We start from the raw sequence: 16096 nt of genomic DNA on the forward strand, positions 1-16096 counted from the left end.
AGTATTTCTCGTTCTTTTCTCTCAGTATTGTGTTTAATAGTTCGGGATTGTTGCAGCTAGTACATTTTTGGGAACAGGAAGCTTTGCTAATTTTTTGTGTGCGATTCTGTGTTCTAAATTCCAATGAAAAGAGCAGAATTAACTCTGAATAATGAATAATGGACCTCAATTGCTTTTCTTCACAATTTTCCAAGGCCGCCTACTGAGTAAGGAGAGTTCAACTCTCTGGGGATTGCCTAGACTGGCGCAGTCGGGGCTACTAATTTGTCTTTGTAGTTTAAATAAAATTAAATACATTGCGAAATGGAGGTGTTAGCGCAAAATGCCTTGTAACTGCGAAATTCGCGCTAACACCTCCATTTTTTGTTTTTTGTTTTATTTAAACTACAAAAACAAATTAATCGCCCCGACTGCGCCAGTCTAGAGATTGCCATGCTTTGGCGTACCTGTAATAATGATGAACGGAGATACAGGGATATTAACTTAATACTTTATTCTGAAGATGACATGTGATATACAAAATATACAGAACAAAGATTGTCTCCAGGGCCAAAACGATCAAGCCCAAGTATGTTCATCCGGGGTGTCCATGGTGAAAATTGAAGGACATGATAGGATGCTAATAACCCCCCCCCCCCCCGTAGCGTTGTATCGCGCTCAATAATTAACTGTACAAAAACAAAACAGTTAAGTGATACATTTATCCTCCGTTTTTATTGCTAAATTGTGATAACTACTTCCAGATTATTTCCTTGGAATTCAAATTCAACACATCATAGCATTTTTTTAAATAATAGGAATCTTTTATTTGTATTTTTCTCCAGAAATTCATGTACATGTACATTGTAATGAATGGTCGTATTATGTCGTACCGGACGATTATGCCCAACACATTGCTACATAGCACGGAGGCGTTAAAAGCTTTTTTGTTATGTATTGTTGTGGGAAAACACGCTGTAACTATGAACACCCGCATCCTACATTGCGAAAAGCAAGAGTTATTCATGTGAATTATAACAAGTCCCGTGTGACGTAATCGGTTGGTTACCGATAGTGTCGTATTTATGCCTTAGACAAACCTCTCACTCAGCAGAATTATCGAGATTCTTCGTGGGCCTTTTAACATGCCCTGACTTGATTGCTGGATAATCAATAACACCAAGATGGGTTTGTGGCCTCGTTAAATAAAGATGCATATTAATATTGTAACGTTGACGCGAAGAATCTGGGGACAAGCTGGGGTCACGGTTGACAGAAGCAATCGGATATAGTAATGGAGAAGTACAAAAAAGTTAAAGTAATAGCTTCCAGAGTTCACACTACAGTGAATATCAACATGACATGCAACATAATAAACACGAGGATTGTGATTTATGATTTCAGTTTGTACTGCTCGCATCGATGAAGCGACGACTGGTGTGCATCTCCAACGAGTTTCTTTGACATTTCCTTCCAGTCTTTCTTCTACAGCCAAAAGCTTCGGTTACCGCTCTCCTGTATGTTGAACTCAGTGATTTATAGAGGAGAGGGTTGACTGATGAGTTCACAATAAGTGCGACTGAAGCGACCAGATGGATATGATAATATAGTGGATACTTGTAACACCATAGCTCTAGAATAGATCCGAGGTACGCAGTACTTGCTAACTGGAATGGAAACGTGCATACCAAATAAACCACTGTTGTAGCCACCAGTACGTGAATAACTTGTCTATTTTCAGCTTTATGATAACAGTTTTGGCTCAGCTCTCGGACTATTAGACTGTACAAGACTGATGATACTAAGAATGCTAGAGAAAATGCTAACGATAGAAACAGCTCTCCTGTGAACATCAGCCTGTCGGACGCAATATGACAACTGACCATCATCGGGGATATAGCGAGCAGAGCGATTATCCAAACGGTTAGGCACAGTTTTTTAGCACGGCGTTTCGTGTGCCATTCTTTAGCCTTGAAGGGGTAACATATGCCGACATATCTCTCAATACATAACACTATTATGGTCAAAGTAGACGCAAACAACGGCAGGAAAACTGAGACTATCTGAAAAGTACATTTGACAGGTGACAAATACCAATATGCCGCCGACATATCACTTTGCAGTAGATAGGTATGGATGTACATGAAACACATGGACAGCAAAAACATCGTGTCAGCCATACTCAGATTCAGGAGGAAATAGGTGGTCGGAGTCCGCATCGATTTGACTCTGGCCACTACAAAAATAAACGACGAGTTCAATACTAGACCAAAAAACACGATTACTAAGTTTGTGACTGCGACAACGAATTCAGTTTGCGATACATCCATTTTCATCGAAGCATTCCAGTATGACATCGAATCTTCACAAACGTCCATCCTGATATCTGAACCGTTTGCTGTTTAGTATGTACGTTGACTGAAAGATGTACCACAGTCACTCTCGTAGTAGAGTGACTGAAAGATGTACGGTAGATAGACAATATTTGGTAATCGTTGCAACTGAGTATCTATTCAAAATACTAGTAGCTCGACAAGCAATGGCTCTTTGTCGACTAAATGCTGTGGAGGTTTTGACAATGACATATGGAGACGTTTTACTGTCAATTAATGACAATCACGTGACAACCGTAATTTCCTTTGCAAATTGCGAGTAGCTATTCTGTCAGGTCTGCAAATAAATAAGCGTCCATTCTGTACATTATAAACTGTCTCAAGTGTCATATTAAATTATTTCGACACACACACACGTAGGCGGTTTTGCATGGTTGATATGGAAATATTAAGTGTTTGCCAAGTTTTGTTTGAAATTGAAGGTTTCTGACTCATATGAATTAAGCGCTAATATTTAGTTTAATAAAAAGCGTTTTTATGTGCATTGATTTATCAGTGTATGATTTCACAAACTGCAGTTTTCTGTTTATTGACAAGAGACCACTATATGGCATGGTTCTTCAACACATCCTTAATAAAACCCGACGAAATATTTTGAACTTATCTTGAAAAGCAATAGACTATTTTTATGTCCTCGACGGTTGTACATGCATTAAATGAATTGGCAAAACGGTAGTGCTACCCACATTTATATCATGTCATGTATACGTCATTGATACCGTGACTGTCACTGTTTTGATTGATTAATTTGTAAATCTTAAAGCGGGGTAGTCATCACCTGCGCATGCGTCAGATAGCCATAGCGTGTCATTGTTTACAAACAAGCGTCTACTCATGAGCCTTTGCGTTTTTAGCGTGTGTTGTTATCGTCGCATGGGACTCAATCCCCGCGCGTTCGCAGGTGACGACCCTCCCGTTTTAATCTCAGATTCTTAAATGCTTTTCTGTCGAACACTGATGTTAGTAAAACAACGTGACGAATAGTACACTGTACGCTCTGTGCTTACTCTGCAGTACATTGCTTTTTAAGACCCCGTGCAAATGCGTTCGACAGGTGGTCCCCTCTCTGCAAGTGAAATTTATTCTACAAGCGCTAATCGCAATTTGTTTGAAAATGCATATTTTTTCACTTGGTGTGGTGTTGGTATGTGAATCGCTCCGCTCTGCAGCGGAACTAAAAACAATGGTTTTGCTGATATATTTTTGGATTCATCTGTATTGTCTTTTACATCAGAAGCCATTGGAATAATTTGTGTCATTTACCAAAATGCAAGACGTTTATTGCAAATAACTTAAACGTTCGGTATGTCTTCGTATTTTCATCATTTTGGGGCGTTAAACTCATTAAATCACACGTGCAAGATTTTCTGATCGATCAAATTACCTTCTAACAAAATGAAAATTCGATGTGAACCATTTCCAGCCGATTCTTGATCTGTACGACCACTGGGTGTTTTACATGGCGCCATTTGATGGAAATCAACTCGCAAGATTTGGTCAGCACTCAGCAGCTCAGATTTGTCTATATTAATGGTCACCATCACATCAGTAAAATCAACCAGGGCACAATACAGACAACTTGTATGTACAACAAATATGTAAAAGCAGGAACGATATACATTGAGAATTCAAGATGAAAGAGACAGTGTAAATTTATTAGATCAACAGAAAATGCCATTGAATTAACTGTAGTCTCCAACAACATGTTTTTTCTATTATATTTAATGAGACAATTCATCCATGATACATTGCATCATGTTCAGTAACTTGCTCAGTAGACGCAAATCATGAATTTATCTCCCATGATGTATTGCTATCTGTATGTAAAACAATAGAAAATCTCAGTAATTTAAGAAAACTTCGAATACACTCTCAAGAAACCCCTTCATATTATGCAGAATTTACCAAAAACTTAAAATTCATCAAAACTGCCAAACGACTGAAGGTAATATTTACACACAATCAATGAAAGTTAACAAACAGGACATTTAAAAAACAAAATGGCTGCCAGTAGAACATTTTGAATCAAATCACCAAACAAAAATATAGCTGCAAGCAGCGATTACTGGCTTTCGATGCAATGCCTGTGTTTGCACAGAATTGCAATTATGCAACATACCGGTAGTTATGACATTACACTTCTGTAATATCTAGGGTAATGGAGACATGTACTGTGATCAGTTTACTATATACTGTAGGCAAATTTATCACAATATATGTTGATCTAGTCACAACATGGTGAACTGATAACACTATATGGCAAACAGGTCACAGTATTCCTAACCGGTGGGGAAAGGTGCTGTTATGGTGGTAAATTGGTATATGGTGAACCAGGACCAGTTCATTATATTGGGACCAGTCTATCTGGCTTAAAAATTCAAGTAAAGGGCTATAATACCATTGAATTTGAAAAAAAAAGTTTGAAAGATTTCATTTGTGCAATCTGTTACACGATGGTCTTATCCAATGCCTTCAATATAGCCTTATTTCCACGTCTCTAACTTCAATGCTGCTCTAAATATTATAGATATACATATTTTATGAGTTCTATGACCTTATTTGGTAATCGAATATGTTAGTTATTTCTCTTGTCCAATGCCTTCAATATAGTGTTAGTTCTATGTTTGTATATGCAATAATGCTTGAGATATTGGAGACGTGCATATTTAATGAGTTCATTGACCATATATGGTCATTGAACATGTTAGCAATTTCTTTTGTCCAATGGCTTCAATATAGCATTGGTTCCATGCTTGTATATGCAATATAGTGTTTGAGATATTAGAGACATGCATATTTAATTAGTTCTATGACCATATATGGTCAACAAATATGTTGGCCAATTCTCTTGTCCATTGCCTTCAATATAGCGTTAGTTCCATGTTTGTACATACAATAGTGCTTGAGATATTAGAGACATGCATATTTAATGAGTTCTATGACCATATATGGTCAACTTCTCGACCAATCAGGACAATTTTTGTAGGCAGTCATGACACCGTTATTCTCTACATGTCATTCGGACAGTACTGTTATGACATATCTATTTTAGTGATATTTTGACCAAATAAAGAAACAAAATATGGTGGCAAAAGTCACATGTTCGCTCAATTTTTTTTTCATGAATATTTGTAAGAATATTTGGAGATCCAAGACCCTCAGAAAGTGGTGCAATCTAGCACTTTCGGGTTTTACTAAATCCAAGATGGCGGCCAAATGACGTAACATATCGAAAACTTTTGACGTTTTAGAGAATTGCATATAGATTGTGTCTGTAAAGTTTCAGGTCAAGTGGGCAACTTTTTGAACTACTACAAGTACTACTGTACATCCAAGAAATAGTTAATGACACGGGAAATTAGGAATATGGCTGCCAGTCTACCATTTTGAATGAAATCAGTGAATTGTTGATGTTGTTTGGGACAAAAATGGCCGCCAGATAAAATCAGATAATTGAGGTGAACAGTCCTGGAAAAAAATTGTAATTACACCAAACCTTGATTGAATGTTCAGATGAATGTAAAACTTCTTTATACTAAGTTTCATCAACATTGGTCAAAGTATTTTTAAGATGTAACTGAAAAAATAGGAGGAACCACACACATCCACAGAAAATGTAACTACAATGCTCCCACTGTGCTTCGCATCAGGAGCCAAAAATCAATATAAATACGTTGACTATTATAACTTCATACCAACAAAGTCAGTCCAGACTTGTTAGAGTTATGATGGGTGGATAGACATAACTCAAAATACTTGTTTTGGAAATAATGTCTAAACACAATACAATCACAGAGCCAGTGGAAATGGAAATTCAATTGCAATGCAATTAAAACAGTACTTTTATTTCTTAATTTATTTACATATACATATGTACATTTGAAATAACATTGCACAAAAAAAACTGAAAAAAAACCCTCAAAGAATAGGTAATTGCAGTGGTATCCATATAAATATACAAAACAAACTAAATATTTATACACTATTTAGAAACTTGGTGTCTAGCACCATAGAAGCATCGATTATTTTTGAAGTTCAACTAAAATCAAGTACTCCTGATTTGTCATTTTAATCAGCAATACTGTGGTACATCAGACTTTTTTTTATAATCAGCCAGCTTAGAAATCTCATAACGGAATATTGAAAGTATCTTCAATTAAGTTGTCAGACCAATTGGCCAATCAGACACTTCAATTCCAATTTATGAAGTAGCTTGCATGCTTGCGCTTTTTAACCAGTTTACAAGACTTCATTATCAAGTAATTTCACTTTTTTCAGGTCCTTTTCTTCAGTTTCTTCAAATGCACGTTTCTTTGCATTCTTTTCACGGTGGACATTATCAACATTTTCTTCCATAGCGTCATCGTATGATCCGTAAACATAGAGTTGCTGATATATCTTGGCTTTTCGCATTGCCTCGTCTAGTTCAGCTTTAGATAGTTTCATTCTTGGGGTCTCTTCCTTTCGTTCAATTATTATCCCTGGAAACTTTTTCTTCCTTTCCTTTTCTCGCTTCTGATCTCTCTTCTCTTTCTTCCTTTGTTTGACTGAAAGCTAGATAGAACATAGCATAATTATTACAACCCTGCTGAGAATCCCAACTTCATATATTTTGTAACCTATAGAAACGTATCATATTTTTTTAGCTGGACTTAGTGAGCCACTGAAATTTTGATTCCAGGATAGATGAGGTGGGTGGGTTTGGTGGGAGAGTCACACTGAGGTTGGTGTGTTTAGTGAGAGTGTCACTGAGGTGGATGGGTTTTGTAGGATTGTGTCACACTGACGTGCGTTTAGTGTGCGTGACACACTGAGGTGAGTGGGTGTGAGGTGGATGGGTATCGTGGAAGAAACACTAAGGTGGGTGGTTTGGGTTTCACATTGAGGTGGGTGTGTTAAGTGAAAGTTTCACAATGAGTTGGGTGTGTTTGTTGGAAGTAACATACTGAGGTGAATGGGTTTGTTGATAGCTTATACACTGAGGCGTTTGGTGGGAGTGGCACACTGAGGCGGGTGGGTTTTGTAGGATCGTCACACTGAGGTTGGGTTGGTTTGGTGGGAGTGGCAAACTGGCGGTTGGGTTTTGTAGGATCGTCACACTGAGGTTGGGTTGGTTTGGTGGGAGTGGCAAACTGTGGCGGTTGGGTTTTGTAGGATCGTCACACTGAGGTTGGGTTGGTTTGGTGGGAGTGGCAAACTGGCGGTTGGGTTTTGTAGGATCGTCACACTGAGGTTGGGTTGGTTTGGTGGGAGTGGCAAACTGTGGCGGTTGGGTTTTGTAGGATCGTCACACTGAGGTTGGGTTGGTTTGGTGGGAGGGGCAAACTGTGGCGGTTGGGTTTTGTAGGATCGTCACACTGAGGTTGGGTTGGTTTGGTGGGAGTGGCAAAATGGTTCGGTTTGGTAGGACTTAGAAACTAAATTACTTACATATTCAGAATTTCTATTTCTGACCTCATGAGATTTGTGATATTCTGACAACTTCCCTTTCCATTTATAGTAGAAACTAACACATTCCTTGACTGATCTTGATTTAATCTGAAATTACAAACAATTCTTAGAATTATTTGATGCTATCTCTGCAATAAGTCAGCTCATTAAGTAAATGGAACCTAATTTCTGGCATCTGAAATATACATCTTTGTAGGTATCTTAAAATATACAGTAGTAATAGTGTATTATGTATCATTTTAATACATTGTAAAATTCCTGATGGCTAATAATTGAATCGAACAAATACGACTGTTCAAGAAAATGGTATTTCTTGGCCAGTATACTGAATGAGCAAAAACACTAACCCAGTTTGAAACTTTGTTGAATTCTTTACCATATTTCACCATGGCTTCTTCAAACAACTGTACTTCCCAGTCAAGCCATTCATCTATGAAACAAAATGCAAGTGCACATTTTATTATTTTTACAAAGATTCAGTGTGTTATATACATGTACACTGTATACTAAAACCTCAACCCCAAACAGGCCAATATTAACTACATGTACCGTATCATTAACATCCTCATAGCCTTTCTTTAACATGATTATGAGGTTATTAGGCAAGTACTGTGAGTATGCAGTTCGGTAATTATATTTACTAGCAGGTGCTTATCTCAAGATCATGTTAGTATTATACATTTTTTTTAGTAATAATTTAATGAGAGATAAAGCCAATGAAAAATGTTGTGTTCAATGAGGGGACTGTGGTCAAATGTAATCAAAGGGAAGTTTTTGAATGTGACCTCAATAACCTGGAACATGTGTTCAATGCTGGTGAAGTAGTTGATCTCAATGTAAGGGACACATTCTACGGTGACAGATACATGTACATTTTACGATGAATTCAAATACGGTTCAATTTTTACAGAATTTTAATTTCTATTATAATAATGATGTGTAATACACTCACCTTTTACGTATCTTTCAAATAAGGAATCGCAATTTAATGGTTGCTAGGAAAAAAAGGTATTTTTGTTATAATTAGATAATTAGTGAGACCTCATGATAGAAGTGATTATTTGATGAAAGGGTAAACAAAAAGCAATATCAGTCATCCATCAATATATATGGTTGTCGAAGCAGGATGTACATGCCCACTCTTTTCAAGAAACTTTTTTCTCTACTGTTTATGTACTTTGGTTGTACATTTACGTTTATTCCTTGTTCATGTATTTGTAATTCCCCCCATGTGACATTTGTTTAATTATCAAAAGTTGGGTTATTTTCACTTTTCCATCAGATTGTTCTCAGATATATGATAGGACTTTTTTTATCCAAATAATCTGACCGTGTGAAGTGGCCTTTACACGTAAACATGCAAACACTCACCATATCATCATCATACATTTCATTTATTTCTTTGTGGGGAAACTGACAATCAAACACATCAGACAAATATTCACACACTGAAATTAAATGAAAATAATGTATAGTCACAGAACTACTTTTCACATGAAAAAGAAGCTGGTAAAAAACACATAAAACAGTGATGTTTGAGCCATTTAACATTGGTTTACTTGGGGGGAAAAGATCTTGCCATAACCTGAAAATACCGAAACATATAGTGAAAAAAATAGTATGCTGTTATAAGATGGATAATTCTCTCTGGAAATACTATTCATTTTCAATGAAATTATCATTGTCAAAAACAATGATTTTTTTTAGTAAAAGCTATGGCATATGTTAAAATCTATAATTAAATAGTGTGTTTGGTACAGAATATTACGATAACATTTTCAACCTATTTAATAGATCTGATACTCTTAACTGCGAAAAAAAAGGGTGTTCACAGCATCATCATAGTTTTGATCTATAATTGTCAAATAAATGTAAAAGTAAAAATAATAAATAATCACAGAATACTAGTATAACAACTTTTTAATTGCTAATGGAACAGATGTGAATATAAATTGTCATAATGTCATCAAGTTTACAATGATTTGTGTAGCGATATTTGAATTTACTGGTATCAGTAACTTCCAAATGCCATCAAAATGATTCATAGATTCATTGTCCCATTTTATGGACCTACCGTACATGGTGAAAACGAATCAACAAGGACTGTGAGCTGTGCGAGATTAATTTTGGATACTTACATTGTTCATCATCCATTTTCTCATCATAATCAGTGTGCCATACCAAAGCACTGCTGTAAATACTCTCTGAAACTTTCTCATCTTCCGTTACTGCAAAAAAAATAAGCCATTTTGATTAAAAACACAGAAAGAAAGTGATGTGCATCAGTAACCTAAATTGAGAAATATTCAAAGCATTCTTGATTTTGATTGATTACCTTTGATAAAATGCTTTATTTACATTTGTTACAAAAAATTACCAGCTGTCATATTTCATGAAACCCCCCCCCCCCCCCCATAAAAAAAGTGTGTTTGTATACCATTCTGTCTTGCTACCTTTGTACTTCAACAATATCAGTCAAGGAATACAAGAGAAATAGAACAGCTGAGTAGAACTTGACACAGACAGACATACTGGTAAGATCATAAATTAATATTTAATATACTTACACAAATCTGGTACAAACGCTGTGTTAGAAGAGGCCCCACATACTGTTGTCAGCTGCACTGCATCACTGATTTAAAAAAAAACACAAAACAATTATATTATTTTATAGCAAAGGCTTTCTTTGATTAGAAGAACAAAAAAAAGTTTTGTTTTTTTTAAATCATAATTTGTCACAATTTCAAATGCACAAATCACCTTGTAACTTCTAGTTCCTTATCTTGGCTGCTATCAGAATCAGAGCTGATTATTATAATATCACTTTCCGTACAACGACAACTTGGAGGGCATCGTTTGCGGATCTTACCTCTTCTGCGAGATGACCTAACTGGTTTGTTGTTTACTCCTAATGTCTGGACTAAATTGATATCAAAGAAAAAACATTTTTTTTTTCACTTGAATTTGTATTTGCATTAGTTCTATGGAATGTACTAGTAGTACAAAACGTTGACCTTGAAATAATCGCTGGCTACATAGTAGTTGTTCAAACTAGTTTGGGACCCCACAGTGAATTCCAAACAGTCAGTCACAAAAAAACCAAAGTTTATGCTAGCTCATATGGCCCGCCCGGTCAAGTTGTCCTGAACATGAAATACAGTGTATGTTGTACAGCTTGTACTTGCAATTTGTACATAAAAATAAACCAAGAGAGACAACAATGCCTGGAAAATATATTACAAACTAAATTTTCACAACCAGCACTTTTACTTTCACTTATTGTATAAGGTGTCTGCTATATTTACTACTGGTATTTCTTTTTAACACTATTTGAATCAAGGAAAGATGTCTCATTGCTGTATGCACACATTTCAACATTTCAGGTTTTAAACAAAATTCTATTTATTCTAATAATTGTGGTATTTACCTTTCTTTTTTATAGACCCAGTGGAAAGATAGTTGATTACTTTTTCATCAGTTACATTTGTCTTTCTTCTGTGTGTGTGTTCATGGGCACGACAAGCTCGTGCAGAGCGAAATCTTTTACTACAATGTTTACAATGTAGTTTTCTGTGGAAACAAATATGAGCAATTCAAGTTCAATCAAATGCAAGGCAACAAACAACCATATGAACCTGTCATGGTGTCTGAAAGTAAGTGCTAAGTTGACAGCACAGTATTAAAGGTACGTTCACAAAATTATATAGGTTTACCTTGACATTAAAATAATCTGCCCAATAACCTGAAATGTCTGCCGTCGTTGTTATGAAATACACCCCCTAATCCGTGTCCCGTTCGAAAGCCACCCCCTGTGGGTGTGGAAACAGCTAAGAGAGGAATAGCATCAGCAGTAAATTTGTTTGAGTTTCTTCCATTTGGCATCATACTTATACTCCAACCCACACATGAAGTTTCATTGCTTTTTGAACCCTTGTCCATGCTTTCTACCACCAAGCCAGGTAAAGAGACATTTGCTATGGCAGTCCTTAGACACAGTCACTAAATGATCACATAACAAGTCATTGTCAATGACACGTCCCTGTTCAGTTCATATTTGAGTAACATATATATTCAAAGCAGATCATGACCGAAATGCACCTGCATATGTACAACACATTGTACTAAATCTGAACAAAATCCATCCATGCATGACTGAGATCTGGTTCCGGAATTGCATTTTCAGCCTTAAAATGGCCATCATTCAGCTATTCTTAAGCGGATCATGAAACAAATGCACATATCTCTTTGTGTGTGAAGTTTGAACTTGATCAATCCAGACATGTCTTGGATACGGATCCAGAACTGAATTCTTTAATAAAAATGGCCGCCAGTTGGCCATTTCGAACTTGACCCGAAAAAAAATGACGTGCATCAAGGTCCTATTATGTTAAATGTATGTACCAAATTTGAACAAAATCCGTCCATGCATAACTGAGATCCGGGTTCGGAATGGTGAAAATGTGCGATTTCAATGCATTTTTGGCCTTAAAGCAACCGCCATTTGGCTATCGTTAATGAGATCATGAAACAAATGCACATACATATTTGTGACATGATGTACCTTGTGTGTGTGAAGTTTGAACTCGATCAATCCAAGCATGTCTCAGATACGGATCCAGAACTGAATTCTTTAAAACAAAATGGCCGCCAGTCAGCCATTTCAAACCCGATCCAAAAAAAAAAAAAAACGTGCATCAAGGTCCCATTATGTTTAATGTATGTACCAAATTTGAACAAAATCCGTCCATGCATAATTGAGATCTGGGTCCGGAATGGTGAAAATGTGCGATTTTGATGCATTTTCGGCCTTAAAGTGGCCGCTATTCGGCTATCGTTAATCAGATCATGAAAAAAATGCATGTGCATATGTCCCATATAATGTGTGATGTATGAGTGAAGTTTGAACTTAATCGGTCCATGCATGTTTGAGATACAGGTGATCACAGACGCACGAACGCACACAGGGCAAAACATAAGTCCCCGTTTTCGGACTACGTCCGAACGGGGACTAAAAACTAATCAAAGTATGAAGTCAACAACTTCTTTATCTAACTTTACGAATTACACAACTGTTTACTTTCAATTGCAGTTCGTAATTTTCACTATTCAACAATGAATGGTTGGAAATATTTTCTGAATTTGGAATGATTATTATACATGTATTAAAAAGCATTTGTAGTACAAAATAATTTTCACTGAAAATAATGGATAAGTAAGCAAATTAGCTAATTAATATGCACAAATTAAATCAAAACTATTATCAGACAAGGTTTTAGCATGTCATCTGCACATATAAGTTTAAGAAACCATTGATTCATGAATGTACTAAGTTTTGATTCATTTGAGCAGAATGTTACAAAACCTAAATTGATTATCGATAATAATTATGCAGATTACATAATTAATATGCACAATGAATTGAGAACTAGAGTTTAATTGTGTATAGAGGTAATTGAGATATCAGCAAAAACAAGAACCAGTCGAGTGAGACGGAGAATACCCAAGATTTGTACGGGTAACTTCCTTGGGAAACCCCTTATCAATTTTGCAATAACCCATCAACTACCCCCCCCCCCCCCCAAGGTGGTTGAAGGAACTGCAAACTTAGCCATAATACGTACTTATACAAAAATTAATTTGCTAATTCCTCCTATAAATCTAGTTTGTGCCCACTGTAAAACCATTGAAACATACAATTGTTCAATAAACTTACTTCTTTTTTTTAACTGAGCTATCCATACTGGACTGCTGGACTGATTGTAAATCATCATGCGTCTTTTGTACTTCATAGAATGCTGGGATTTCTGGTGATGAGTTGAAATTTGGTGGCTGTAAGATTCCTGTTGAAAGAGATCCTGAAAATGTTTGGCTGTAGGTGGATGCTGGACTCAATACGACAGGAACCTCCTCTGAGCGTATTGGTGATACTTGATTTCTGTCTGACTCTATCTGGTTGCTGAATGGTTCGGTGTCAATCTGGCTTACACCTGTATTTTCTATTTCCCAAGAGCTAGCTGGACTATTCACTAAATTTGTTGGCATCTTGTATCCATCAGTAAAATTAATAACAGTTGGTTTAACTCCATTTGGAACTGCTGTTGCTGGGATACCAAATGAAACATCATTGAGAGGATTGCTATCACACAAAGCAGTGGCAGAATCATATTGTTTATTCTTTGTGTATAAAGATGTGATAAATTCCAAAAGAATTTCTTGTGCCTCTATACCATTTGATTTTCCAGGCGATATAGTCAAACCTGTTGGAGACTTGTGTCCAGTAGTTGATTTAGGTATTGGAATGTGATTTTCACTGTATGTCGCCATGGTGATATTCTCTTGAGCAAGTACATCCATTGCAATGGTGACTTCTTCTTGAATGTAAGGAACATCCATTGCAGAAGAAGTACTGTTGACAGGTGATAACCCACAATTAAGATCTTGAGAGTTGACAATTGTTGGTAGATAATGCATCTCCACTGTGGATAATTCAGACATGTTAGACCCAGTTGTACAGCTCAATCTTGCTTCACGGATAGGTTTCTTATCAGACACGTCTGGTGACGAACTAGAAATGTTTGCACCAATAGACTTGCCACCTGACAATGGTGTCATATTGTGTGACCACTGGTTTTGAATCCCATCACTAATTCCAGTGTGTTGTTGACATACAGGTATATTTGTCTTATGAACTGTTTCTTCGTGCGTTTTCCTGGAAGTAAATAAATAATTTGTATTTACTATACAAACTACACTTCACTCAAATACACTTGAGCATACAGAGACAGGCAAATCCGTAGCAAACAAAAAATTGAAGATAATCATGTTCTTTGTGATATACAGATTCTGTCACACATTAAGTCCTCAGCACACTTTTTCTATAAATTGCGCCCTCTAGTGATGAAGAATTTCTATGATGTAAAATGAGTTATATGAAAACTGGTCAAAGTGACGATATTGTTTTGGTCTATTGATGAAGATTATGTTTTGAGAAGATTTTACTATATTTTAGATTACAAACAACTACACAACCTGACATTCCCCTTACCCATACCCGTCATTTTGACAACACAGAAGAGTGTGCGACCACTAGAGAGCATGATTTATAGGAATGGTGTAATTTTTGTATCAGACTTTTCCTTGTAGTGTATGTAACTCAGTTTTGAAATGCTGCTGTATACAATGTACAATGTGTTTATAATAAACACATTAAAGCACAACCGTGTTGTCCAACACGTGTTCAGTATGGGTACTATACTATGGGTACTAAGACCTACATGTGACTGAATCTCCTGAACTTTTTGCCACAGCAAGAACACTGGAAACGCTTAAAACCTGCAATAATTGGTGACTGGATATCGGTGTCAGAATATTCACAGATCTCATCACTGACAAACTGAGGTATTTTCTTTTTGGACATGCTCTGTGTCAGATCATCGATTCCAATAATGATTTTGTTTCCATATGCAGCAGAACTGGGCATCCAACCATCCATGAGTGGACCTGCAGTTACAATAGAATACATATAGTGATAACATAATACAGAATCATTGTCACACGTACATGTCAACTGATTTACTGATGTGTCAGTCATACAGCTTCACTAGGTATTGTGACAACTATGGGAAATATTTGATGATCAGAGTGCATGTGCATGTGTATCTTTATGGACACAAAGCATGAAGAATCAGGTCTATGGTTTGTGTAAACAATCTCCTACAGATTTAAGTTTTACTTAGAGATGAGATGAGACGAGACAAAACTTAAAGGTTTTTTCGGACTATCATGCGACATATTTAATATAATAAACTTGCAAGACTTGCAGGAGGTGTTACTTTTCAAAATTCAGAATTTCAGCACCAAAAGTGAGTGAATGTGATCATGTCTTAATTCTCATTTGATTTGTTAATTTCCATTTGTTCAGACATACTGGGGTTCACTATTAACATAATTTTGTCATTGTTCATGCACCTACTTTGGAATGTAGAAGATGACCTATAATGTACTCATTTGCTGAACTATGCAAAAATGAAGTGAAATTGTTACCAGACTAAATTTAACTAATTCTCCTGCCATCTTAGACTAGTATAGATAAGCAAAAAGAAAAAAAGAAACACACCAGTGAGGTAGGTGGTGTTGAAAGCATCCTTGTTACCGGTAATAAATCTGGATTCATAACCAGTAGAGTTACCCATGTTGCCCATAATACTGGTAGATGCAGAGGAAGATGCTGAAGAGAGTGCAGAGATGGTATTGCTGGTGACATCGTTAACCAT

General features: G+C 36.4%; 2 protein-coding genes across 2 annotated transcripts; both read right to left on the reverse strand.

The window, feature by feature from the left end:
• Window positions 1-1379: 1379 nt before the first annotated feature.
• Window positions 1380-2357, reverse strand: LOC102805497 (neuromedin-U receptor 1-like). Its single transcript, XM_006814030.2, has one exon. The coding sequence runs from the start codon at window positions 2355-2357 to the stop codon at window positions 1380-1382; it is 978 nt and encodes a 325-aa protein (XP_006814093.2).
• Window positions 2358-6201: 3844 nt separating this feature from the next.
• LOC102805374 (uncharacterized) lies at window positions 6202-16096 on the reverse strand. The gene is made up of 12 exons (XM_006814029.3): window positions 15940-16096; window positions 15098-15323; window positions 13537-14532; window positions 11251-11393; window positions 10584-10743; window positions 10391-10455; window positions 9962-10051; window positions 9195-9271; window positions 8776-8818; window positions 8171-8253; window positions 7803-7910; window positions 6202-6926 (listed from the first exon to the last, which is right to left on the reverse strand). Exons 1-12 carry the CDS (start codon window positions 16094-16096, stop codon window positions 6612-6614), a joined length of 2463 nt encoding a protein of 820 aa, XP_006814092.3. The 3' UTR covers window positions 6202-6611.

Source organism: Saccoglossus kowalevskii, chromosome 7 (genome assembly GCF_978046115.1).
Source record: "Saccoglossus kowalevskii chromosome 7, keSacKowa6.1, whole genome shotgun sequence".
Lineage (NCBI taxonomy): Eukaryota > Metazoa > Hemichordata > Enteropneusta > Harrimaniidae > Saccoglossus > Saccoglossus kowalevskii.